The following is a 26,227-nucleotide window of genomic DNA, read 5'->3' as shown; positions in this document are numbered from 1 at the left end:
TGGAGACCGGAGGCAGCTTTTTAAACCTTTCTGCTTTGTCTTTTGGGAATAGCAAGAGAAGGCCTCAATCTTTTCTGCAGTTTTGTGGGAGGGAAATCTGAGTCCCCCATCCTGCCTTTTCCAGCTTCAGCACCAGGAAGCTCTGGGTCTCAGCTGGGGCAGTATTTAAGTGGGAAACTGCAGACTCTGCCCTTAGCCCTCATCAGTCTAGCTGAAGGCAATTAAAAATATCTTGGTACAAATCAAGTGTAATCTACCTCCAAAGGAAAGCAAGGCAAGATTACAGGAACAATGTTAATGAAAAAAACTTAATTATTCATTATTTCTGTTTTCCCTCCATTCGAGGGAACAGGTTGGGATATTTGAGCTGTCTTTAACCACTCCTATGATTAATGTCCCTAACAAAAATGCAGTGTCGGCCAGAGTATGAAATCAGCCCACAGGCAGGCTAGTTTAAAAAATAGGTAATTCTGTCCTCCATTTTTCTTCTGTAAATCGGCCATCAGAGCAAATTAGTTTTATGCTCGTGTGTGTGTGTGTGTGTGTGTGCGCATGTGCCCGTGTGTATACACTGCTGGTGGGAACCCGGGGTGGGGTGAATGCTGCTACATAAATTTCATAGCTTCAGAGTCTGCATCTGCTCCCTTAAAACTTCGTCCTTCAGAATTTCTGCTCCCACGCTTGCTCTGCCTAACTCAATACTTGGCTCACTCCCACTTGGCCTTAAGGTCTCAACTACGATGTCATGTTTTGGGAGACGCTGCCCTGACTTCCCCACTATGATGGCACCCCTTTAATGTGCCTCTGTCTCCTCTGTTCATTTGTCACTAATCTGATGGAGCACTGCCCACTGCTCAGCCCTTTCCAGGCACTGGGGGGACCACAGTGATCAAAGGTGGAGCAAACCCCACCTTCAGGCAGCTTAGACCAGGGTTGTCATCCCTGGATCGTAAGTTCATTTTCGTACCCTCTGGGCCTCAGCCCAACCCCTGAGCAGGATGTGTCAGGGCCTGAATGGAAAGACCCACGGACACATGCCCCAGAATGTGCTATGGGACTTACTGATGATCTGCATGGTGGTCAGATCTATTCTGACCTTCTGGAAGCTGGAGAACCCAGCTGCTGTGTAGTCCTTCCGACACTGACAGTCATCACGTCGGCTCCCATTGTAGGGGCATTCGGTTGGGTTGTGCAACCTATAAGACAGAGAGAACATTCTGGTGAGGATGGGGAGGCGTTTCTAGGGATCTCCAGGTGGTCCGGGCTCTTCTGAGCTTGGAGCTCTCCTACCTGTGCCCGTAAACCTCAGAGAAATTCTCAGAGTCGCCGTGGACCAGTGTCATGTACTCCTTGGGGTGGTCAGAGTGCATCCCTGCACAGAAGACCTGAAAGACAGACCAGACAAAACCTGCCAGGGAGGCTCGGAAATGGGACCGTGACAGCCAGGGCTGCCGGCTCTGAAAGCAGTGCAGGGATAATGACTGAGCTCGGACGAGTACCTTCAGGAGCTTTCCTGTGACGATCAGGAAGTATTCCCCATCTTCACCGGCACCCTTCAGCCTTTTCACTTCCTTGCAGTTCTGGGGCAACTCGCCTAGAATACACAGATCCATGAGCATGAGCTGTGAGTCTGCAGTGGCTGCCAACGGGACTGGTTACATCATTCATGTGCACATTGGTCAGTGTGGGGGCCAATGTCTCAAAAATAAATTCTCTATTCCAGAAAAGGGCAGGCAAGCGCATCAACAACAAGACCTGCTCTTCAAGATCCAGAAAGGTGGCTTTGGTTTGCTGACTTACAGTTATAGATATTGTGGCAGGTTTTTCTTTCTTCCGGCTTCAGGTCAGCAGGGCATAAGTGGCTGGGCTGGTCATCATTGGTGAGACACTGCACAGACCTCTGCATCACTCCCACGCCACAAGACACGGAGCACTGTAAGCAGAGCAGGGTCAGTGATGGGTCTGTGGAACCTGGGGGACTGGGCTTCCCGAAGCATGGAGCTCAGAGCTTAGAGGTTTGCTGCTGAAAACAAATACCCAATACTTGGACAGCACTTCCTATGGGCCAGTCTTTGTGCTGAGTTCTATACATACATGCCTGTACATATGTACTTATGTACCTACATAGGTATTCAAGCATATGAGAAATTAATAATTTTCTCATCTAAGCCTTGCAATCACCCTATGAGATAGTACTGCTGCTGCTGCTAAGTCGCTTCAGTCGTGTCCGACTCTGTGCGACCCCATAGACGGCAGCCCACCAGGTTCCGCCATCCCTGGGATTCTCCAGGCAAGAACACTGGAATGGGTTGCCATTTCCCTCTCCAATGCATGGAAGTAAAAAGTGAAAGTGAAGTCGCTCAGTTAAGCATCCAACTCTTGGTGACCCAATGGACTGCAGCCTATCAGGCTCCTCCATCCATGGGATTTTATTCTATTTTTACAGAGGGAAAATTGGGGCTCAAATGTGAGGAAATTTGTTTAAGGTCATGGTGGATCCAAGATTGAAACCTTAACGACTTTCAACTGGTCCCAAACTTCTGCCTGATCATCACTTCACATCAGTGAAAGTCTCAGAGTCAGTAGCCAGGAGGCTGGGGCAATTTTCTATGGCAGTTTCAATTTCAAATATTCTTACCTGTTGTAATCCTAACTCAACCAAGAATTCCTGATCCAGAGGGACAAACAGGCTTCTTAGCAACAGAAGGTACAACAGTGAACACTTCTATAACCCTTATTAGGGGAAAGACAAGAATTCTGGGGGCTTTTTAATTTTAAATTGTGGTCAAACATGTGGAACTTAAAAAGGTGTCATTATAACCCAAGTGGTTTTTATGCATGAATATTCATTTCATCTTCATAACCCATTCTGCAGGGGAGTAAACAGACATGAACTTTTGGCACCTTGTCCAAAGATCAAACAAGTCAATCCTAAAGAAATCAGTCCTGAATATTCACTGGAAGGACTGATGCTGAAGCTGAAGCTCCAATACTTTGGCCACCTGATGCAAAGCACCGACTCATTGAAAAAGACCCCGATGCTGGGAAAGATCAAAGGCAGGAGGAGATGGGGACGACAGAGGATGAGATAGTTGGATTGCACCACTGACTCAGTGGACTGAATTTGAGCAAGCTCTGAGAGATGGTGAAGGTCAGGGAAGCCTGGCATGCTGCAGTCCACGGGGTTGTAAAGAGTCAGACAAAACTGAGTGACTGAACCACCACCACCAAGGCTGTTCAACTGGGAAGTGGCAGAACCAAGAATCAGATGGAGGCTGTATGGCTTCAGGGCTAGCCATCCCCACCCCTCGGCCCCTGCTTTAAGCACCAGACCCAACAATCAGAGAAGCTTTCTTTCCTTATCAGCCCATTTCACGATGCTAAGTCCTGTTTCTCTCCCAGGGCTCTCCTGGGAGGCAGTCACTTAGGACAGCTCAGGTAAGGTATGTTTGAGTCAGGATCTGAGATCCAGCAGCTTGCCACCATGACCACCCAGTTGGCTACTTACACTCCCCCAGTTGCCCACTCTCCAGGTGGCTGACACAGGGCACTCTCGCAGGAAGCAGGGCTGGACACTGGGCGGCTGCATGCCTGGGCAGTTGATGGTGGTTTGGTAGCTGTACTCGTAATTCTCCTTCCCGGTGTAAATCTCGCTACAGGAGACCAGCCTTTGTTTGTAGCCCTTTCCACAGGTCACTGAGCACTGGGAAGAGGCGGGTAGAGAGCAGAGGTTGGAGCAGGGCCTGGGGGCAGCCACAATAGGCCCCTGACCTCCACATCGAACGCTGACCCTGGGACAACGGCGCGGAGAGCTCTCTTTATTAGCTTCTTACGTACTACAAGCAGCAGCCCACAGCACTCAGGGGATGTGCAAGCCCTACAGGAGCCTTCCAGGATCCATGCTGCTACTGCATATGTGCCCCCAAACAGTCCCCCATTGGGGGCACCTCAAGCCCCTGCTCTGGATTTTCAAGGTGAGAAGCAGGTGGGGGAGGCACTCCGGCTGTCTCTGGGTCCACTTACAGCATCCACAGCTCTACAAGGGTGGAAAAATCACACTTTTCTGAACCTACCATGACTGTGTCAGAGAAGTGACCCGGTGAGATGCAGAGAGAGCTGGAGATGCCGTCTGTGTAAAATCCAGGCTCTTTGCCGAAAGAGGACTGTGGGACAATATCCTTCCCTACTCGATGGTCTGCTGGCCCATCTGCCCTCTGCTCAACCCCTCCTGTCTCCTGTCTCCCTGGCTATGTATTGGGTTGGCCAAAAAGTTCGTTCAGGTTTGTAGTCCAAACAAACTTTTTTGGCCAATCCAGTATCTTGACTTAAACATTACCTTTCTGCTTCTCTTTCACTCTCTCTCTAAATCATGCACTCATTTACGCCTTTTGCCATAATTATATGGCACTTAAAAATACCCAGACAATCCAGAAAAGGAGAAAAAAGAAGTTTTTCACAGGTGTCCCAGCTCCCTTTGGTGATGGGACATCTAATTGGTTATTGGTAAGATTTCTAGATTGTGTTCAACTTCCTCAGCTACATAATTTATATAATATACTATTTTAAAAAGAGAACGGAAATCAACCAACAAATTTAGTTTTGATGATACTTTTAGGAAAAGTCATCAAATAATTGGCCACTCGCTGTAAAAAAGTTACACAAAATTAGGGTTTCAGGATTCCCAAGGTCAAAGAAGGGACCAGATGAACCCTGGAAATTGTATGCAGCATGCGGTGTGTTTTGCTTTTCTCGGGGTGAGGGATCATAGCTTCTTGGCTCAGTCGTAAAGAATCTGCCTGCCAATGCAGGACATGCAGGTTTGATCCCTGGTCAGGGAAAATCCTATGGAGTAGAGAATGGCAACCCATTCCAGTATCCTCTGCCTGGAAAATCCGATCGATGGACAGAGGAGCCTTGCAGGCTACAGTCCATGGGGTTGCAAAGAGTCGGACACAACTTAGCTACTAAACAACGACAACAACCATAGCTTCCATCAGTTCTCACTTGCTATTAAAACCAGTGTCTCTTTTTCCTGCTGTCTCCTGAGTTATCACATTAAGCCACATGGCTGGCTGCTCCTGTAGCATTTCCAGGGGGAAGGCTCCCCTTGACAGGGTTTCAGACAGAGGAGGGAGCCAGCCCAGCCACAGGCACGAAGAACATCCTCGTGCCTTCCCTTCCAGCTGGCTTGAGACTTGGAAACACTCTGTTATCCACTTCTTCCTTCTTTGGCTGCTGCTGTTCAAATGCCCAAAGATGCAGCTGATACCAGGCCAGCAGAGTGCAGGGCTCGTCTGAGGTATGTCATGAGTGGGCAGATGGCTTACAAATGGCGTCCGTCCAAGCTGTGGGTATTTTAGAGTACCTAAAATGCACGCCTTGACCTCAGTCTGCATTAAAGGCTGAACGTCTGAGATGGCAGGTGCTAAGACCCTTTTCCCCTACCAAACAGGAGCAATAGGAATCCCCATTTATGTGGGGAATGAGCTGGGAGGTAGTCTTTTATAGCAATGGAAGGGAGCTCCACAAACGGTCAAGTTCTATCCAGAGGCCTCCACAGCTCTGAAAAGAACACACACCCTTCAGTAGCTGTTAAGAGCATCCTGAAAATGTTGAGTGCCTCTGGCTTCCTTTATCCTTTGCACACCAGAGTTCTGAGGTGTAAGAGGCTCTCATCTCTGGGGGTTGGAGAGAGGAATAAGGTGGGGAACATCCTACGATTGACTCTGAAAGATCACCTCTGCTAACACAGGACCCACATTTCTGCATGGCCTTCACTGGAGGGGAAGAGAACCTGTTCCTTTTATACACCATGTGCTAGTTTGTCACAGTCCCCACCATTTCTTATTGCCTCCCTCATGCTAAGATATTTTCTTTTTTTTTTGGCTGTGCCCTGCAGCATGGGGGATCTTAGTTCCCCGACAAGGGATCAAACTCATACCTGTTGCATTGTACAGAGTCTTAACCACGGGACTGCCAGGAAAGTCCCCTAAGATATTTTCTTATACTTAACCTTCTTCAGGCACCTAGAGCCATCCTCTAAGAATTCCTTCCTAATGATAATAACAGGACATCAGGGTGACTCACATGATTTTAGAGTTGAGGGGAGCTTGGACACCGTCTCATGCACCTCTCCGTTTGCATATGTAGGACTCCAGCCCAGGAAGGCTGAGGGACTTGTCTGAGGGCTTCCAGTTCTCAGGGAAAGAACCAGCAGGTGGATGTGCGTCTCCCCCATTCTTGCCCTCATCAGTCTGCCACCCCTAGGCCATCGCTGCCTGAAGGCGGTTCCAGAACCCCCAAGACCATACCTCTGACCATTCTCCTGTGATCCAGACATACTCGCAGGGCTGCAGACTACAGCTCTCGCGGTCCACAGGCCGTGAGCTCATGCCACAGTGCACGCCGTGAACCTCACCACCTCTGTCCTCATCCACACATGCCACCTTCCGGTACCTGGAGCCTTCACCACAAGTCTTGGTGCACTGTTATAGACAGACAAAACAGGTGGTGATGTGGAAGAATAACAGATGATTTCTCAGGTCTTGTTATTGTGATAATTTATTTTCCTTTCTATATACTCTTTAAGATTGGGAGATAGCTGAGTGTATTATCAGAGAACTCATTATTTTACCCTCGTAACTTAACAATGTAACTGAAAAGAACACACGTGACTCCATATGGGGTCTAATCCTTTGGCTCTAACTCTTGTGCCCTGTTGCCTGTACTTAGGAGAAGGCAATGGCACCCCACTCCAGTACTCTTGCCTGGAAAATCCCATGGATGGAGGAGCCTGGTAGGCTGCAGTCCATGGGGTCGCTAAGGGTCGGACACGACTGAGCGACTTCACTTTCACTTTTCACTTTCATGCATTGAAGAAGGAAATGGCAGCCCACTCCAGTGTTCTTGCCTGGAGAATCCCAGGGACGGGGGAGCCTGGTGGGCTGCCATCTACGGGGTTGCACAGAGTCAGACACGACTGAAGCGACTTAGCAGCAGCAGCAGCAGCAGCCTGTACTTAGCCATCTGCCTCTGCACCTTTTATAAAAGAATGTTGCCTGTAATTTATGTTACAGCCCATTCTCAAAGCTCTGACCTTTAAAGTATTCATTCATACAAGGATAAAAAGTTGCCAAAAAGAAAATAACAATGGTCCTATTGGAGGTTTATGGGAACCTTGTGACCAGGCCTACTTGGACAGCTCTGAGAACAAAGAATTCTGGTATCAAGAAGTCTGCAACAACCAGTAAGTCTAGCTCTGGTTAAGATGGTTCTTTGGGACACTAGTCCACCATCTTCTTGGTCCACTGGCTTTCTGAATAAAGTCAGAAAATTGCTATTCCTTGCCCCAATACCTCATCCCTCGATTTACTGATACGTCATGTGGCAAGCAGCATGAGCTTGAACTTGTTAACAACAATACTGTTTCTGCCATAATGATCAGCATTCAATAAGTGACTGTCAGGATGAAGCAATGAAAGCATGAATGAATGAAAATTGGATTTGGAATGAACCTTACTTCACTCACTCAAACACTGCTGCTGCTGCTGCTGCTGCTAAGTTGCTTCAGTCATGTCCGACACTGTGCGACCCCATAGACGGCAGCCCGCCAGGCTCTCCCGTCCCTGGGATTCTCCAGGCAAGAACACTGGAGTGGGTTCCCATTTCCTTCTCCAATGCATGAAAGTGAAAAGTGAAAGTGAAGTCGCTCAGTCGTGTCCAACTCTTAGCAACCCCATGGACTGCAGCCCACCAGGCTCCTCCATCCATGGGATTTTCCAGGCAAGAGTACTGGAGTGGGGTGCCATTGCCTTCTCCACACTCAAACACTAAATCTCTTTAAAACATATGGCCTCTAGATATTGATGTTGAAATACCTCTAGAGTCAGGGAAGTTATTCCCTGTTCAGGTGGTCCATTTCATAACACAGAACTAAGCCTATCTCTTTGCTGACTCCAACCTCTTGTCCTAGTGGTTAATTCCAAGGGAGCATAAAGGACAAGTTTTGTTTCCTACAAATAACCACCCTCAGGCACCTGAGGATAGCTTTTCTTCTCCAGACTGAATTGGTGTCATCCCTGGATCATCTGGCCAGTATCCACCAAGTTCCTAAGAAGTGTCTGGCCCTATGATGGGTCTGGATGAATGGTAATGGAAACAAAGAGCACAGAGATGAGCTGTGTTTTAGTAGCAAAGACGGACATTAAAGAAGTAGACAGCTAGGGATCAAGATTGAGCCACTACTATAATTTCCATTTTTCAGATGAATAAACTAGGATTTAGCCGCCTAAAGATCTCAGGCTATCCATCTCTTTGTGAGGTAAACAGGATAGATGTTTTTTATTCCCATAAACCATGTGGAGAACATAGAGCAAGTGGTATGTTTCAATCTAGAATGATCTTTGTGCTGACCACAAATTACTTATCTCATTTTACTTTGACCAAGAGCAAACCCCACTATAGAAGTTTCACCTTAGTTATCTATGCTGTTAAAGGTCTTCCAAAGCCTGTCCTATCTAAAGCATCTGTGTTACTCAACATTTCAAGACTCTAGATTACATAGGAAAGGTACTGTAACCAACCTGTGTCAAGGACAGCTTAGGTTTCCTTTAACCAGGGATTATAAACTCTGTTGTCTTAGGGCCTTATCCGACTACTGTGAACTGTCATTGTTGTTCACATAATATATTTTAAACTTTTTCCTTTTAGTCTAGAGAGCATCACAGATCCCATTTTTCTTTTGTCTCTGACAAGTCTCCTTTGCTTTTATGACCTGCCTTATCCCAAAGGCATTTGAGTATGGAATTCAGCTTGACCCAGAGATGTCTTACCTCATATACCCCTTGCCTTGCTTTTCTTTTTCTTTCTTTCTTCATTTCTTCCTTCCTTTCTCCTTCCTTCCTTCTTTCTTTTTTTTTTTTTTTTGGTTAGGAAAATAGACATAATCCATTCACCATTTTAACCATTTGAAAGTATACAATTCAGTGGCATGTAATCACTGGCCATGTTGTGAAATCATGTCACCCCAAAAGGGAACCCTACACCCATTAAGCAATCACTCCTCATTCCCTCTTTCTCTCATATTGTTGCAACTACCAAGCTACTTTCTGTCTTCATGGATTTGCCTGTTCTGGGTATTTCATAGAAATGGAATCATCCAATATGTGGCCTGTTTTTGTCTGGCTTCTTTCAATTAGCAGAATGCTTTCAAGGTCTTGCCATGTTGAGCATGGATCAGTATTTCATTCCTTTTTATGGCTGAATAGTCCATTGTATGGATATACCACCTTTTGTTTATTCAAATGTTAATGGACATTTGGGTTGTCTCAGTCTTTTGGCTATTATGAAGAGTGCTGCTATTAACATTTGTATGCAAATTTGAACACCTGACTTCAATTCCTTTGGGTGTATCCTTAGGAGTTAGAAATGCTGGGTCACCTGGTATATCCATGTCTTTTGTGAGCTGCTTTGTTCTTTCAAAAAGTAGAGGGGGTATGTATGTGGCTGTATCTTGATAGCTCCTTATCAAATATTTGCAAATTTAATTTAAAATTTCTGTTGCTTCAAACTCAACATCTAGGGTTATGGAATCATTCATAATTTTTCTGGGGCACAAATCTGAATAGAAAACAGTGTGAGATGAGCACAGAGGAGTAAATCCTTTCCTCCCAGTGCAGGAGACTAGCTGTGCCTGATGCAGCTCAGCTCTGACTCAGCAGTTTTTGGGATTTCTCTTCTCCCGAAGGATACTGAGAACCATTGTGAAGTAGTAATGTTTCTGTTACTTCATTTAAAAAAGCTAAATGAGCCATTGAATGTCACAAAACAAAACTGGCTAATTTGTGATGTGTAGATCTGTGCAGAAGACATACTTAACTCCCCACAGAAAAGGTAATTCCTGAGAAATCAGGACTTAGGTAGCGCAGAGAAGAACATGATTACTGAGCAGTCAACCTGGACTAAACCTTCCAGTGTCCTCTTTCATTTTCACTAATCCATAGGACTTTAAGCTGTATCAATAAGTAACAGTTTAGAGCAGAAAAGCAAGGGTTACTTTTCTGCTTGTTAGATGTTTCTCCCTTGGTCTTAAGTAATGCTTAACTACCATAAAAACTACTTTGCCAATGGTGGCAAAGGGCATTGGGAAACCTTATTTTGAATATAACTTTTAGAATAACTAAAGTAAGTAAATAAGTGACTTGCCCAGTGGTTTGGAATGAGTCAACAGTGGCTCTGAAAATCACTTAGCATAGGCGTTCTCCTGGGGTTTTAAATCCTAACCAGAGTATAGGGGCTGGGTAATCAGAAAGCAATCCAGCCCATACTATAGGATTTTATTAGCTTTCAGTAATATCACCCATTCCACCCATGTAAGATTTATGACTCTTACCTCTGTCCTGGAATATGACCTAGAATATTCTGGAAAACAGATGGAAAAGCTCAACTAAGCTTATTTTAATTTTCAGAAGATTTTCCTCCAATTTCTTTATAGCTTTTAGAAAATTCTATACAAAGTATATAAGACACACTACCAGCCTCTCTGAAATTCAGCATATCTGTGATTCAGTAAGCAACTATCACAGCCCTGGGTTAACTTGGGTAGTTTGCTCCTTGTTCCATGGGCTACATGTAACTATAAATGTGTTGAAACTCACAGGGAGGAAATAACATTTTAAATTTGAGGGTGAGGAAGATATAAAATAAACTTTTAAGGAACTATTTTATTTAGCTAGTTTGGCTGACCACAGGGTGATGTCTAAAAAGGATCATTTAATGCAATAAGTAGAAATTGTCTTTCCTAAAAGACTGGAATCGAGTTGCTTTACTTTTTTTGCTTAGGTGCTCTAACCATGGAGGAAAGAAAATCATTCTTCATATTTATCTGCTCAACCTGTATGGTTGCTGATTTTCTCCATGGAGGAAAGAATGTGTTGTGTTCTTACTAGGGTCAGGCTGTCATTGTTAAATAGTGTGTGGGAAAGCAAGCAAAAGAACAAGTGAAGAATTTGACAGTATGGTGTTCTGCTTGTGCTAAACAGAGTCTTTGGCTAAAAGGAACAGACAGTAAAAATTAATTTATCCTAACATTGCTTTACATCCAAAAAAGGAAAAGCAACCTTCAAATTACAACAGGTTCATTTTAAAAGTGGAGTTTGGGCATCTTTGTCCTAAAATATTATATGTGCCAAGGTAAAAGGCAGAAATAACTGTGTGGATACATTTTGTAACTTTAAAGTCATTCACTCATTCAACCAATACAAACACACCTCAGAGACACAGTGGGTTTGGTTCCAGATCATCACAATAAAGGGAATATCACAATAAAGTGAGTTACATGGGTTTCCTAGTTTTCCAAGGCACACAAAAAATTATATTTGCACTATAATCTACTAACTATGTCATAGCATTATGTCTAAAAACGTACATAATTTTAAAATTCTTTATTGATTAAAAACAAACAAACAAACACACATGTCCATCACCTCAGCCTTCAGTGTGTCCCAGTAGGAACATCAAAAATCACTGATCACAAGTCCACAGACACGCTGGGCTCTGTCCTCCTTCTCTCTTCTACCTAGAATCACTGCCTCTTGGTGTTTACCCCTGACCACCCTAGAGAAGGTAGGGCTAGCCTATCATTCTCTATCTCAGCACCTTGTCTGTATTGTTTTTTTTTTCCATCACAGCACTTTTCATAATTGGTGATTTCATAGAACATATCTGTTTGCTTGTCTTCTGTCCGTCTCTTTCACTAGATAATCAATCCCTACCATAGCAATTCCACATTTTCTATTGTAACCGTAACGCCTAATGCCTGGCACTTTGCAGACTCTATAAAGATTTGTTGAATACATGAATGAAGGAATGAGTAATAAAGAGTTAGTATTTGGCCCTTGTTCACACATCAAAACCTGATCACTCCCTACTGTAAACTTCATAAAATCTTTGTAACCAACTGGCCAAGGACCTGCAGTTCATGACTAATTTTTCTGTGCTAAGAAGATGAACTTGGGAATCATTTTACAGCTGATATCAATAAAAGTTTTTAGAATACAAATATGCGTTAGAGTGGTCCAAGTCCCTGCACTGGGTCAAACAGCCGTGGGGTGGGCAGCTCAACAAAGGCCAGGCAGATCTGAGCACAGCTTGTCCATGGCAATGTGACAGGAAAGTAAAACAGCTGTCCTTACAGGAAAAACAGAGCTTGTTTGACTATTCTAAAAGACATGTTACAATGCTGTGATTTTAGAGTTGAAGCCAATTACCAGGTATTGTTTTATAAAGTCTTTTCTTCTTCCTTCCTTCCTTCCTTCCTTCCTTTCTCTCTCCCTCCCTCCCTCTCTTCCTTCCTTCCTCTTTCCTTCTCTTCCTTCTTTCCTTCCTTCCTTTCTTCCCTCTACCTATTATTCTCTCACTGCATTCATTCATGGAGTCATTCATTCATAAAGTGTCTTCAATGCCACTGTGCTAAAAGCTGGGGAAAACTCTGGTGAACAAGCTTTATGACTTCAAACAGCTGACAATATCAACAGCAAAGATGGGCAAAAACGATTCAGAGCGCTAACTACTGAAGCAGAGTATTTTCAAGGTGCAACGAGAGTGGACAGGAGGGCTACCTGACTCAGTCATTCGAGGGGAGGTATGATCAGCAAGGGCTTCTGAAAAGATACGACATCTTGTCTGAGACTTGAAGGATGAGCAAGGGTCACTCAAATAAGGAAAGGAGGAGGTCAGCCTTATTGTGTTACAGAGGTACTAGGGAGGAAGGAGTATTCTGGGTAAAGGTAAGAAAAGGTAAAAAAAAAAAGAGCACTCGTAAGTCCTGGAAGATTTACTCCTTAAAGCTAAGGGATGTATAACCCACATACTCAGAATTCATATTTAATCAAAAGCCCTATAAGTAAATTCATTAGCTTACTTATAGGGCTTTTGATAATCTATAAATTTATAGATTATAATATTATAAGTTTGTTATGATGGTAATTTTCAAAAGAATTAAAAAGTCAATTTCTTAAACTCAGCCCCAAGAGCATAATAATTCAAAAGTGAGTAAAACTGAGCAGTGAAAAGCTAAATAACTAGCCCAAAGTTGGCAGGTGATCTTAAAAGCCCAACACTGTGATACACAGTCTTTGCTGAAACGGTGGTCATCATCTGAACTCTCCATCAAGACTTCATGTACCAATGAGGAGTAACATTTGCGAAAGGCCTAAAATATGCTAGGCACTGCACCGAATCCCTCCCTTAACCTCATTTAACCTAAGACCCGGATTCAGCAAAGTCTGACATATAATACCCATTTTGCAGATGAAGTAAATGGAGCCCATAGATTTGATGTCAATTTCCCAGAGTCCCAGGTGGTCTTGTTTACAACACTGTGGTTTTCTGAAGAGAGCATTTTTCTCTTCTTCAATTATTTTGTGCTATATCTGAAAGTCCAGGCTCTATCCTTGTGGTACCATGAATAAACATTAATCCCCCTTCCCCAGTATAGTCAACAGGCCTCTCAATACACAAAGGGGACTAATGACATGCTCCATCTTCATCAAGACTTCCCCTCAACCACATGCCTTAAGGTCTGATTATCAACCAACTGGACCAAGAATTTCATTTTAAGAAGAGGGTGGGGCAGTCACCCTCTAGAGAATTCTACTAATACTTTGATGCCAACTATGCTGAAAGAGGCTGGCCAAGCCAAAAATAAAATAAAAGAATTCACCTTGGGTGCATGTCAACACGGGAGGAGGTAGACTATAATGATTCAGAGCATGTATTCCTGAGGTCAGGCTTCTGGGCTTCAAATCCCAGCCTTATTACTTAGTAACTACCAACTTGGATGAATTAACTTAGCTAAGCCTCCAGCTTCCTCACCTTTAAGTGAGGATAAAAATTTAATTACAACACCAGAGAGTTATGGAAAAGGTTAAATGAGGTCCTCCATATAAAAATACTCAATAGAGTGCTTGGTCCATAGCTTAATGAACAACGAGATGTATTACTTTTATTATCATTTGTATTAGGGCCACTGTGCCAGATAATCATAGACGATGCCCCTCACATTGTAGCCTATGGGAATGGCAGCCTTGGGCTTGTACAGTGTACAACCTGTGTGACTGTATACGACATTCCTGATGATCACGCTATTGTGCATAGGTGGAACTCATGCTTCTCAAGGTGGACACTTGGATTATTTCTCATGAAGAAGAGGGTGCCATTTGCTATATGCCTGGCATGAAGTACATCTTGCCAACAAGCAGGTGGGTTTTTAATAGTGTCCAAGGGGGAAGCAAAATGAAAAAATGCACATGTAGAAAGCAAACAACAGCTCTGAGTTAGCTGTCAAGAACAGCTAAGAAGAAGAGAACTTCCCATAACGGGATGGGATGGGGGTAGCAAGTGTCCAGCATCTGATTCACTGGGCTCTAAGGCTGTGCCCTGACATCTCACCGACATTAGGTCAAGGTGTCACTTGATGAGGGGAGGGAAGTTAAGACATGTGTTTGCACATATCAGGTAAAATGGAAGCGGAGTGAGTGGGTGCAGAGGAGGAGAGAACCAGAATGAAGGTGCAGGTTGATTGAGGGGAACATGAAGGGGGTGGACTATCAAGTGACCACCCAGTTGACTGTTTAACAAGGACACTTTAGACCATGGAAGTAGGGGCAATTAACAATTACACCAGGGCTGCCCCAGGTAAGTAGGGTGAGAGGCCACTCTTTTCCTGACATGGCTTATGAAGGTGGTTGCCCAATTGCTCACAGCATTCCCTTGAAGCCTTGTGGCCAAGGGGATGTTAGGAAAGGACCACCAGCATGCCCTGCTAATGAGAAACTATGGCTTTTGATGGAACTTCTCCCTCTACCATCTAGCAGCCCTGAGACTCACTTTGGCCAGCTTAGTGTCATATGAGGGCCTCCAATCCCCTTCACTAACCAAGTCCACTAGTCTCCAACTCTTTACTTTGGGTTCAGGCTGATGGGGAAGCATGTTGGCAGGAGGGTAACTATCAGAGTCTGCTTTTCTCATTGCTTCCGTATGATCAGCTTCTAAATTTAGCCACAGGCCAGGCTTTCTTCGTAGGTCTTCTGTTCTTACATGGCACTTGAAAGCAATATTTGAGGAAGGATTTAGAAAGATCAATCTGCATGGCACATGCAAAGATGTAAATTTCTAGGCACGTTTTGGATGATTAGAGAAGAGGATCTCCTCAGTGCATGTCTGGCAAGATTTCTAGTCTGTGGGAGTCAGAAAGAAGTGTCAATGGAGCATGCATTTTCCCAACTGACTCCAGCGTTTTCAAAAGTTGGCTACAGCGTCAGCTGTCAGCTTAGATTCATTTCTGAACACTCTTACTCTGTGCTCCTTGGAGCAGTCACACAGGGTGGAGTTTGGCAGGACATGAAGACAGAGAGGGAGAGAGCAGGCAGTGGTAGGTCTGAAGCAAGAATCAGAAAGAGTGTTGAGTGGTGACACACAGGCAGAGACGAAGAAATCTTTTCTCCCTTCCATATCTCACCCTGTCAATCCCCAAGCCACTCGATTATTTATAGTTTTCTCAGAGGGACTTTGCATAGTTACCATTTTACCATTTTACAGATGGCAAACTCACAGCTCAGAAAATTAGGCATCCTTGTTCTAAGCCAGGCATCTGAAGTGTGGCAGTGCCAGGATATGAACCACATCTGAAGAATTCTACAGCCTCTGGGGTTCCCAGCAACTTGTGTGGCTCAAGTACAATTAATTTGAAATATAACTGCTCTAGCTATTCCTCTCTACCACTGTCTGATAAAAGTGAAAAAAAGAAAAGAAAGAAAAGAAAATAATAATAAAAAAAAAAAAAACCCTAGAGTTTCCTTTGAAAAGGAAAATGAGAAAAAAAAATTTTGTTTTCTTTTAGCAGAGAGGGTGAGACTCCTAAAGAAAAGAGATGACTGAAAACAATGGAAATAATCAATCAGGAAGGTGAGAGAGAGGGAAGAACAGAGCTGGAAGGCTGAATCCCCACAAGGATTAAAAATGCAGTTGTAGGAAAACAAATCCCATTTAAAATGGAATAAAACACCTAGGAATAAATTTAACCAAGGAGGTGAAAGATCTGTACATTGAAAACTAATAAAAGACACTGAAGAGGGCAGAAATACATGGAAAGATTCTGTGCTCATAGGCTGGAGGAATTAATATGGTTAAAAGGTTCATAATATCCAAAGCACCATATGCAAAAGAATAAAACTGGACCTCAATCTTACACCATAATAAAAATAAACATGTGGGTCGCAAAGAGTCAGACATGACTGAGCGACTGAACTGAACTGAACTGAACTGAATATAAAGCACTCACCAGAGTGCCAGGCACTGTCTCTCCTGTCCTGAAAAACTATTCCTGGTGGGAAATTCCTGTCTCAACTTCCTATCTCTGAACATTTTACACCTTGTACTTTCTGTTTCATTCCAATGTCAGTAGATAAAGTATTGCTTTTAAAAATATCTTTTCCTCCCTTGTCTACAACTGAATCTTCTCCACTGGAAACAGAGGATCCTCCCTACGAAAGTCCTATCCTTGCTAGAGCCAGGCCATTCCTCAGGGACACTTAGTGTTTTCTTTAACTAGACATTAACTTGGAGAAAAACAAATTGGTCTATTTCTGCATCAACGGAGCAGTTCTTCAGAGGCACTCACAGTTTTTTAAATGTTGAAAATCCTTCACCAATTAATCCGGGTTTCAAATGAAATGCCTGCCTCCCAGCTGATGGCTGAAGCCGTGGAAGAAAAAAAAAAATTCCAGAGGAGATCCTACCTAGGGTCTGCCCAGTGGCTGTTTGAACTTACGCAAATGACCACGTCTGAATACACACATTCAAAAATATTTCTTCCATCTCCCCCTCCTTCTGGGAAAGTTATCTTCATGCATTTGGCCCACGGCCTGTTCAACTTTTTCTGGAGGCAGCCAGATTTGCAACATCAAGAACACAAGCGTTGGAATGGCAGAAAAAGGAGGAGTTCTCCCACCCTGCCTGGAACGAACTCCTGCCCTCTGACAGTGACCTGGTGGGAAAACGCCAGCCTGGTCACTGCGCTGGAGGGCTTCACAGGGGAACGGATGTGATGATAGCAAGGGGGCTGAGCGAGAGGCTGGCAGGTGCCTGCTTCCTGGCTCTACTTACTTCTTGCCATTCCTCTGCCCTCCACGCGTAGAGCGGACACGGCGGGGCTTGGCAGGCGCGCTCCGACTCTGGTCGGGTGTAGGGGTTGCACTCGGTTTCTCTGGCCGTTTTGTGCGTTCCCATCTGACAGCCCACATTTCTCCGCCGCACGCCTTGGCCGCACGACACGGAGCACTGCAAGGACAAGAGGATGTAAGTGGGAGCTCTGGATTGTTGGTGGGAGGGGGCGGTCATCAGGGTGGAGAGGGTCAAGGACCTGGGGATGGCATTCCTAATCCAATGATCTTCACAGCCATCACGGGGTTTTCTAATTTCCAGTGAAAGGGACCCAGGAAATGTCTAAAATCTGCAGCCTCACTGCCTAACAAAGCCAGTTGAGTGAGGAAGAGACTCAAGTTCGGGGGTAATTTCTCAAGTTAACAAAACTCCTGGACAATGGAAGAGGCTGGGAGACATCATTCAGAAACATTCAGTACATCCTAGAGTACTGCTGCCATGGGAAATGAAAATCCCAAGTGATTTCTATCCCGGAATGTTGGAGGGCCTTGAAAATTGGAGAGACAGTTGCACACAAGAGAATTTCTTGGCAGATGAAAATTATAACTCAAGGAGAGAAAATCACTGAAGATTTTATGGCCTTATAAGTAGAATTATTTTCTCCAGTCTCCTTTTCTTCTTGCTCCTATTACTAGAGATAGGGGAATTCGGATGAATGTATGAAAAATAAAAGCTGACAGAGAAAAACTATTTCCTTGGGCGTTGTGTTTTCAGCCCGTGAAATGTACTGTTAATCAGGCTGAAACATTTTGTTGACCAAGCTGCAAAACACCCTATTAATCTGCAATTAACTTTTCTCTAAATTAATTTTTTAGTGGTTTCCTCGTTACTGGGTTTTATAATCTCACTCATGGGCAGCCAAGAATTATTATCTTTATTAAGCTTTTGACAGTGAGAAACTAAAGGCAACATTTAACTGGAAAGAAATGCCTATTATTTCACTTAGCTATTAAAAATTGTTTCCAAGTTTGTGTGATAGCTGAGCCTCCATTCATTTGTCTGACTGAGAAAACAAGCTTAACATACATTAAAGTCATATTCCTAAGAGGAAGTCTTCATACAGAGTAGAATCAAGCTTTTAAATTAGATAAAAATTCCTGTCCAGCTACCCTGCAGCAGGATTCATCGTACTCTGAGGCTAATGGGAATTTACTATCAAGAAGCACCCCTAATGAATTCTGGTGCATATTAGTATTATTTCCATTTCAGATTCTAAAAAAACAGGTGATAATATTTAGAAGGTAGCTTGGGAAATCATATCATTTCAGATAAGTCTGCCAGGCAAGGAGCTTAAGCGTTCACATCAAAGCTAGCTGAAGAGAAGGAAATATTTTAGAGCAACATTGCTACTATTGTTTGGGTTTAATTGTATTAATTGGATTGAATGAGTTTGTGACCCACAAGAAATCAGACATTTAAAGTCATTGTGCTCTGGGTGGAATGAGAGGGTGCCTGAGCACAAGTGACTGCCTTGTCTACAGAAGATGGCCATGTAATACTTCGGGGAGCTATGTGTATATTTCCCATTGATTCCACATTAAATGAATGAACTATGACATAGGAGAAATAGCACAGGAATGACAGAAATCGTCAACCACGGACAGCAAATAACAACCAAAACACTCTCTGTGTATTTGAATTTGGGGCCTTAAGCATAAAACAGAACAATTCCAGAACGTATCCAAGTAAAAGCACAAGGAAAAAAATAAGAACAATTAAGTAAACAAGTCTGAATTTGCATAGAGCTGATATATATTCAAAATCTCATCATGCTTTAATAAGGTAAAGAAAAAGGAAAAAACATTCAAGGCTTTCCAGGTGTATACTATTCAGGTTCTAAGTAAATGCAATTTCTTTTTGATTCCACTGTTTGTTACTAAATTATTACTTATGGCTCAGCAAAGATAAGGTATTATCAGCCATAAGCATCCAATATTTAATAAATAATTTCTACAGTGTTCAATATTTTTTTCCAAAGGGCAAATAAAGACAGAGGAAGTTTCAATTATACAATAATGTCATTGTGGCTTTTGATTTTCATATTGTCAAAGCTAGCCCTGACTTAACATATTCAAAGATTTGTACAGGGCTTATATGCACAGCAAGGTATAATAAGCCTTGCCTCTGTGAAAACTGCATTCATGGCAATCTTGGTGCAAAATGAAGTGTACTGCATCAGAGCTAGTTCTCTGTGTTGGACTTTTCTTCCTGTGCTGTCTCAGGGGAGGCAACATTTAGCATACAGAGCAAGCCAGGCTTGCTTGGTAAATTCTGAGAGATTTGTGCAGAAATCCTATGAATAAAACAGCATCAGAAAGACCTCTGTGTGACCCTGGAGGTGCTGATGGTGGTGGTGTGTGCACGTGTGTGTGCTTAATTCTTGTACTATGTAGTCCAGTTTTTAGTTACTCTAAGAAGAAAAAAGGTTGAGCAGCATATTAACATGTGCCCTCCTCCTGCAACTATCATTCCTGCATGGCAGTCTATTTGTGCAGGTTTGAACGCAGATGTTTTTAGTTCCAAACTACTAAGCTAGGAGCTGTGTTTCATCTCTCTGGACTCCCTGCTATGCAATGTTAGTATGCAGAACTCACCAATTTAAAGGAGAAAGTTAATGCTTCTTTCTATAGATAAAACAAATCTCTATGGAACTTGTGATGCTTAGGGAACTGTAGTACATACTTGAAAGCCTAGAAAGAATTTTACATACTTTCTATCAGTGTGACTGCTACAATCATGGCCATGACAGGATTCAAAGGAGGGATTAGCTTGAAAAATAACAAACTTTAATAACTAACTAAAGTATGAACTAACTTTAATAAATAACAACTGGTAACAATAATAGCAAACTTAGTGAGCACTTACTAGGCCAGGCTCTATTCTAGGGTTTCTCAACCTAAGAAATCATTTTTGTTGGAGACTGTCCTGTGCATTGGAGGAAGTTCAGGGGCATCCCTGGACTCTATCCCACTACACGTCGGTTGCATTCCCTCTCCTCTGCCAAACTGAGACAACTAAAACTGTCTCCAGACACCTCCAAACATCCCAAGAGTTACAAAATCACTGCCAGTGGAGACCTTAGTTCTATGCTAAGCATCTTGCATAAAATATATTTCATACTTCCCAGTAAACCTTTTACATAGATACTTCGCACATAAATAAAGCAAAGAACAATCACCCTAACTCAAGCAAAAACTAAAACAAAAAGTAATTCAAATAAGTTCTATCCTAGGCAATAAACCAAAGCCACTGTGGACTAGGATTTGGCTTCCAGTTTTAAGATATGGTGCTAGTATTATGCGGCCTTTTGTACTACGTCAGCAAGAGTGGGTGAAAGGACTGTATTCAAACAATTCAACATCAACGTTTGCAGTTCAAATACAAGTCACAGACAGCACATATCACTACGGCAACTCTAGTTCTCATCACTGACCATGTGCATAGGGTTTCTAAGATTTCTCAAAGAACACACATTGCACATCTGCCATGTTTCTCCATTAAACACTTCATAATCACATGACCAAGCCACTCTCATGGTAGTTACAAAAAATTCCCAACCAAAAATGGCTGATAGGTTCATAATGCAATTTGCCGATTTCCATTTTGGCATGAGTACTGAAGAACTTTAAAAAAATCAAGTGTTTCCCTGACTTCAAGACACAGTGCTACATTTTGTATCACTGAGAAAGAAAAAAGAGCAATTAATCACGACCTTCTATTAGATGTAAGGACCATCCTGACCAGAGAAATGTTCAAGTATCAAAAAAAAAAACTGGTATCTCAGGGCTGAATGAATTCATGATAGATGAATGATGGTAAGGTGTTACTTTCATTCTAATCTGATCATTTTTATTGTTTATTCTTAATCTTCTTTTGTTTAGGAAGCTTTTTTATAGGAATAGGATACATTAACGATGTTTACTCTGGAAGGCTTTTGAATCATGGACCTATAGAGCCTTCACATTTATCAAGCTGAATCAAGAATCAGATGCTGATTTTGTCTGAAAATTTCATCCCTCAGCTCTTTATCAAAATCATCTAAACAAACTGAACATGAACTTTTGAAAAAAAAAATGCTTTCAAACTTGAGTATGTTTTTCAATTAAGGTTCTTCTTTTACTAGAAAAATTTCCTTGACACATTCAAGATGTTCAAAAGATGTAAAAGTGAAACATTCCACTTTAAACCTCAAAACACTAATTCTGAGAAAAAGACAAAGAAGATTAGCAAGGCTGCACTAGCTTCCTCTCCCACTATTCTATATGCCTTATTATTGTCAGACATTTTGACATAATGAGAAATTACAATAATTATTTCCCCTACCCTGAAGACGAGATGACTAAAATACAGCCACCAGCAGAAAACAGAAGAACCAGATATAAAATCTTCTAAAAATTATTGCAAATGGATAATCATTACTCTTGCTTTATATTACTGCCTTAGGGATATTTCTGTTTACCATGGGATCATTAGTAAACCAATAATCTTTAATCATGCAGACTATCTTTCTCCATCAACCTCTGGGTCTGATTATCTTCAGGTATGTTTCAAAATGGCACAAATCGGATTTTACCCATGTAGCATCTTATCTTGCCTGCTTTTATAATTCATTTCTATAAATCAAATCAAGCATTAGAAAGTTGGCCACAGACCATTACACGACTGTTTTTGCTTGCATTTTCCACAAAGGTAACTAGACTTTCCTAAGCAATCATTTTGAACAGGTGCAGTCTTTTTGGGGGAAGCATTCCGATAATCCTATTACCTTATGTTTGAAAAAACCCCAAGGGTTCAAACCTAATCATCCCAGCTTTGTGAGCAATTTTAGACTTTCCATCAAGTTCACAGGATATGAGAGTAAAACTCACTCTGTGCTTACCAATAAAGAGTGAAAGAGTCTTTTAATCATCCTTCTTTTAAATGAACTGACTTTTATAACAACTATCAATTAAGTGCATCTCGACAAGATGCAAATAGATAAGTCGAGGCCAAGGGACATAAAGAAAAATAACAGCATGAAAGTATGCAAGAGGACAAGCTAATTGGTGTGGTATCTTAAATAATGTTAGCTATAGGCTTTTACATGAATTGAACAGCTCGAAAATACAAGGGCTGGAAGTCAGAGATGACAGTAGTCAGTGAGACAAACCATTACTGATGACCAGTACGAAATACTGCCTAGAAATCTGATCCCTTAAAGAAGCCAGAAGAGGAACTAGCTTTGGCTGGACACAGACACTTTGTTAAAATAAAAATAAAAACAAAATGTGATATGATAAAAGCACTCTGAGGCTATTCTGCTGGGGTACAATGCAGGCCACATTTTATTTCTGTGTGAAGGGGAATATGACTGTGAGGTATGGGGGACAATGACAGCAGCCCAGAGCATTTAAGAAAAATTCATGTTTCTAGAGGAATTTCCTATCATTCATGTTGAAATAGAGGATTCTCAACTCCTTCTCATGTTAACACAGCTGTACAAAGCTTCTTTGCGGTGTTAGGAATCAAGATCCAGGCTCTGAAAGAATCAATTCTACAGGCTGCCAACCTTGAACCTGGTTTCCTATTGATTCTCCAGAGTATGCGCATACATCTCTACTGCATAGGAGAACCACAAACTCAGCAAAACCTCACTGCATCAAATTAACAGAGGGAAAGAGCATATTACACACAGAATATGTGAAAAGACATTGGGCCTTACTACTTTTAAGTAAGCACCTTCAACTAAGCTGAGGAAATGTGTAAGTGAGGAGTAACAAGATATACTTTAAGGGCCAGATATGAGTGATCTGTTCACCCACCAATTGTTAATGTGTAAACAAAAGCTTCTCAAGTTCCCTCTTGAATTCAATAGGGAAACCTACTGAATTTAGCAAATGTGTACAATTAGTGGAGTCTAACTGTCATCAGTTTCTTGGGTACGTCCCCCACTTTCCCATTGGATATACACATACTGCACTCATTCAAACAAAATATTTCTCTTGAGAGATTATTAGAGTTAAGACTACTGAGCTAAGTATGTGGCATTCATTACTGCAATAAATCCTCATAAGAGCTATATGAAGTCAGGTCAGCAAGGTCACACAAATCACCCCAGGTCACAGAGCTAGGAAATGACAGAAAACTTCCCCATCTATCCCCCACCTCTACTGTATACAATCTAACAGGCAGAGAAGTATTCTTTAATCCTTCATATTGACAGCTCTTTCTTTAAGAACCTCAAAGGTAAATCTGAACTCAATTCCTGCCAGGTAACCATAGTCAACCTTACTGGAATCTGAATTAGTGGTTTTCTAAATGGTGAATAATAAAAAGCCATCAGCAAAGCATTGAGGGCTACTCTGTCCTACACAGTTGACATCTATCACCACTTAGAATTAATCCCCACAACTGTCCTAGTATATATATTACCCAAAGCACCAAGGGATGAAGCCACTTGCCCAAGGTCCCACAGCTAGTGAGCATTCTGACATAAGGCTGTCTCCTTCCCTGTCTCCACACTCCCCTCTAAAAAACTGAAACTGAGCAGGGAAACAAGCCAACACACTGGTGTCAGCCACGTGGCCAAAGGGAAGTAAGAAGTCGTTAGAGGAGAAGTGTTGCTCACCTGACTCCAGGCGCCAGCCTTCCACTTGGGGCATCTTCCTCCTCGGCACTTTCTGTGCCCATTTGGCTTAGCAAGGTGTTTACAGTAATCACTTTCTAAATGACTTCCATCTTTTGCCATGCAGTAAACATTTCGTTGTTTATGCCCTCGACCACAAGAGACAGAACACTGAAATATAAAGCAATGGCAAGGTTGTTTTTTTTTTTTTTTTTTTAAATCACAAGAAATTTGATAAAAACCTAGGTCGTGAGATGTTAAGATCATGCCTAACAAGAGTCACCATTCCCTCCCCCTCTGCAGTGCCATTTTGGATAATATCTCAAGGCTCAACATGGAAGGAATGTGGCAGTGGAGGAAAAAAATATGGACAGCGGGAATCCTGTCTAGTATTTTGGGTCACTCAAGAGTGAGGGTAAATCCTGGTAATATAGGCCAAAAATAAGCCCACGAACCTGAAATTACCATGAAATTATGATTTAAAGAAGTCCTACTATGAGTTAGTAAGGATTTATTTTGGACATCTCACTTCATGCAGTCTCTGGTCAAGATATTTCTTCAACAAAATGCCTCGTGATCCACTCTTTTGGATAAAGGTGCATTTCCAAAATACAGCTGTGTTCAATTTCCTTATGAATTGATTTAAGGAAACTCTTCTACCATTTTTCAGAGGATAAGCTCTCATTTTCCCAGTCCATTGGAAAGGAGGTGAAAAAGCATGTTAGAAACTGAAAGGTAAGTTAGCAGGTGGGTCTGTGCCAAGTTTGGGAGGGAGGCATTACCTTTCAACTTTGATCTGCAGGTTCACTGAACTGTTTTAATGTGACCTTGTCTGACCACATCTAAGAAACTTGACTTTGATTTCAGAGTAGGTTTCTCAGAAAGGTTTAGGAATCAAAGTGCTCATGGAGTCGGGACAAAAATGTGACATGACAGCTTCTTGTAGAACAGGCAAGAGGCTGGCCCCAATGAGTACACTGAGATATTCAACGTCCATTGCCTCATTAGCGATTACAGAAGTCATTACCACTTGGATCATAAGCTTGCTGGCTCCGGTTTTCAAGACACATTATTTCCCAATACAATGTCCTTACATTTCAGAGGGAACTGAGTTTAAGAATGAAGAGCAAAAATGTGAAAATGCAACAAAAATAGATTTCAAGTATCATTTCTTTCTACTCAATGTTTCTAGTTTCTCCTTTGAACTTTGTGATTTTGTTAACTTAAATGGCCAAAGTGTCCTTTCAGGTCTAATAGATAAATAGCACCATGTAAAACATATAGCCTAATATAAATTGAACCACCATTACCAAGCGAGCTCTAAGTGATCCCATTCATATATGTGCCAGACATGTTTTTTCTAGTAAATATAGACTATTATAAAAATTCCAAAGTAGCTGCTAGAGAAATATAAAATATGTGTATTAATATATTTGGGCCTAACTTTTTACTTTAGGAGATGGAAAGGTTTTTTTCTTTTGAGCTCTTATTTTGTGAGTATTATGATTTTGAGTAGTCATTCTGGAAGGAGTATACAGTGTGGAAGGAAGGAGTCCAATTTAAATATCTACATCAAAAATATCCATCTTTCAGCCTTTAGAGTTTTGATGTATATGAAGACTTTGGGCTACAATTCTAGAAGACTTTTATAATGAATCTCCAAGAAGTTTCCCTATAAACCAACTTACACACAGATAATCCCTATTATTAGTGACTAATTTTAGTATTTAAAAATGTTACTTCCACCAAAATTACAAGCACAGTTAGAGTTTGAGGTGCGTTCATTTGTTTAGTCAGCAGACATTTATTAAGCACCTACCAAGTTTTCAGGATTATGCAAAGTGTTGGGAATACAGTGATAAATAAGAGTGATATAATCCCTGCCCTTGTGGAGTTTAGAGACCAGTGAGGGAGACCAGCATTAATCAAGTGACAACAAAAACAAATACATATTTGCTAACTGACATGAGTACTCTGAAGAAAAGGGGCTGAAGTGCCTGCAAGAGGAGTCCCTGGGGCATTCCTGAGGGCCAGACCATGTCAAGCTAATAGGTCACAATAATGTATTTTATTCTCCACAAGACGGAAAATCACTGAGGGGTTTTAAGTTAGCGTAAGACACAGTCTAATTTTCGTTTCAAAATTCTATTTTTACTACCGAGTAGACAATGGGTAGAAATTCAGCATTAGTGGAAACAAGAAAACTTAGGAAGCTAACGCAGTTGTCCAAGCAAGAGGTGACGGTGGCACTGATGAGGGTGCAAAGTGGAGGGGTGAAGGAAGCTGGTGAATTTAAAACCGTTTTTGAACTACAAATGACAGTTCCCCGATGGATCTGCTGTGGGGTGGATGGGAGAGGGCAGGGGCAGGAAGGCCTCCAGGTTTTCTGCTTTGGGCAATTGG

The 26,227-nt window shown here is 42.2% G+C and overlaps 1 protein-coding gene across 2 annotated transcripts in view; it reads right to left on the bottom strand.

The window, feature by feature from the left end:
- Nucleotides 1-26,227, bottom strand: part of ADAMTS9 (ADAM metallopeptidase with thrombospondin type 1 motif 9) — a 163,189-nt gene that overhangs the window by 18,872 nt on the left and 118,090 nt on the right. Inside the window, exons 29-36 of one of the 2 annotated variants that reach the window (XM_061396475.1) lie at nt 23,828-23,995; nt 17,164-17,337; nt 6,312-6,485; nt 3,509-3,703; nt 1,801-1,933; nt 1,500-1,594; nt 1,291-1,385; nt 1,063-1,196 (exon numbers count right to left, since the gene is read on the bottom strand). In XM_061396475.1, the coding sequence (XP_061252459.1) occupies nt 1,063-1,196; nt 1,291-1,385; nt 1,500-1,594; nt 1,801-1,933; nt 3,509-3,703; nt 6,312-6,485; nt 17,164-17,337; nt 23,828-23,995 (1,168 nt within the window). The remainder of the gene's footprint in view (nt 1-1,062; nt 1,197-1,290; nt 1,386-1,499; nt 1,595-1,800; nt 1,934-3,508; nt 3,704-6,311; nt 6,486-17,163; nt 17,338-23,827; nt 23,996-26,227) is intronic. The other variant, XM_061396476.1, reaches the window with a different exon arrangement.

This window comes from Bos javanicus, chromosome 22 (assembly GCF_032452875.1).
Source record: "Bos javanicus breed banteng chromosome 22, ARS-OSU_banteng_1.0, whole genome shotgun sequence".
Lineage (NCBI taxonomy): Eukaryota > Metazoa > Chordata > Mammalia > Artiodactyla > Bovidae > Bos > Bos javanicus.
This window is presented reverse-complemented; position numbering and strand designations above follow the sequence as displayed.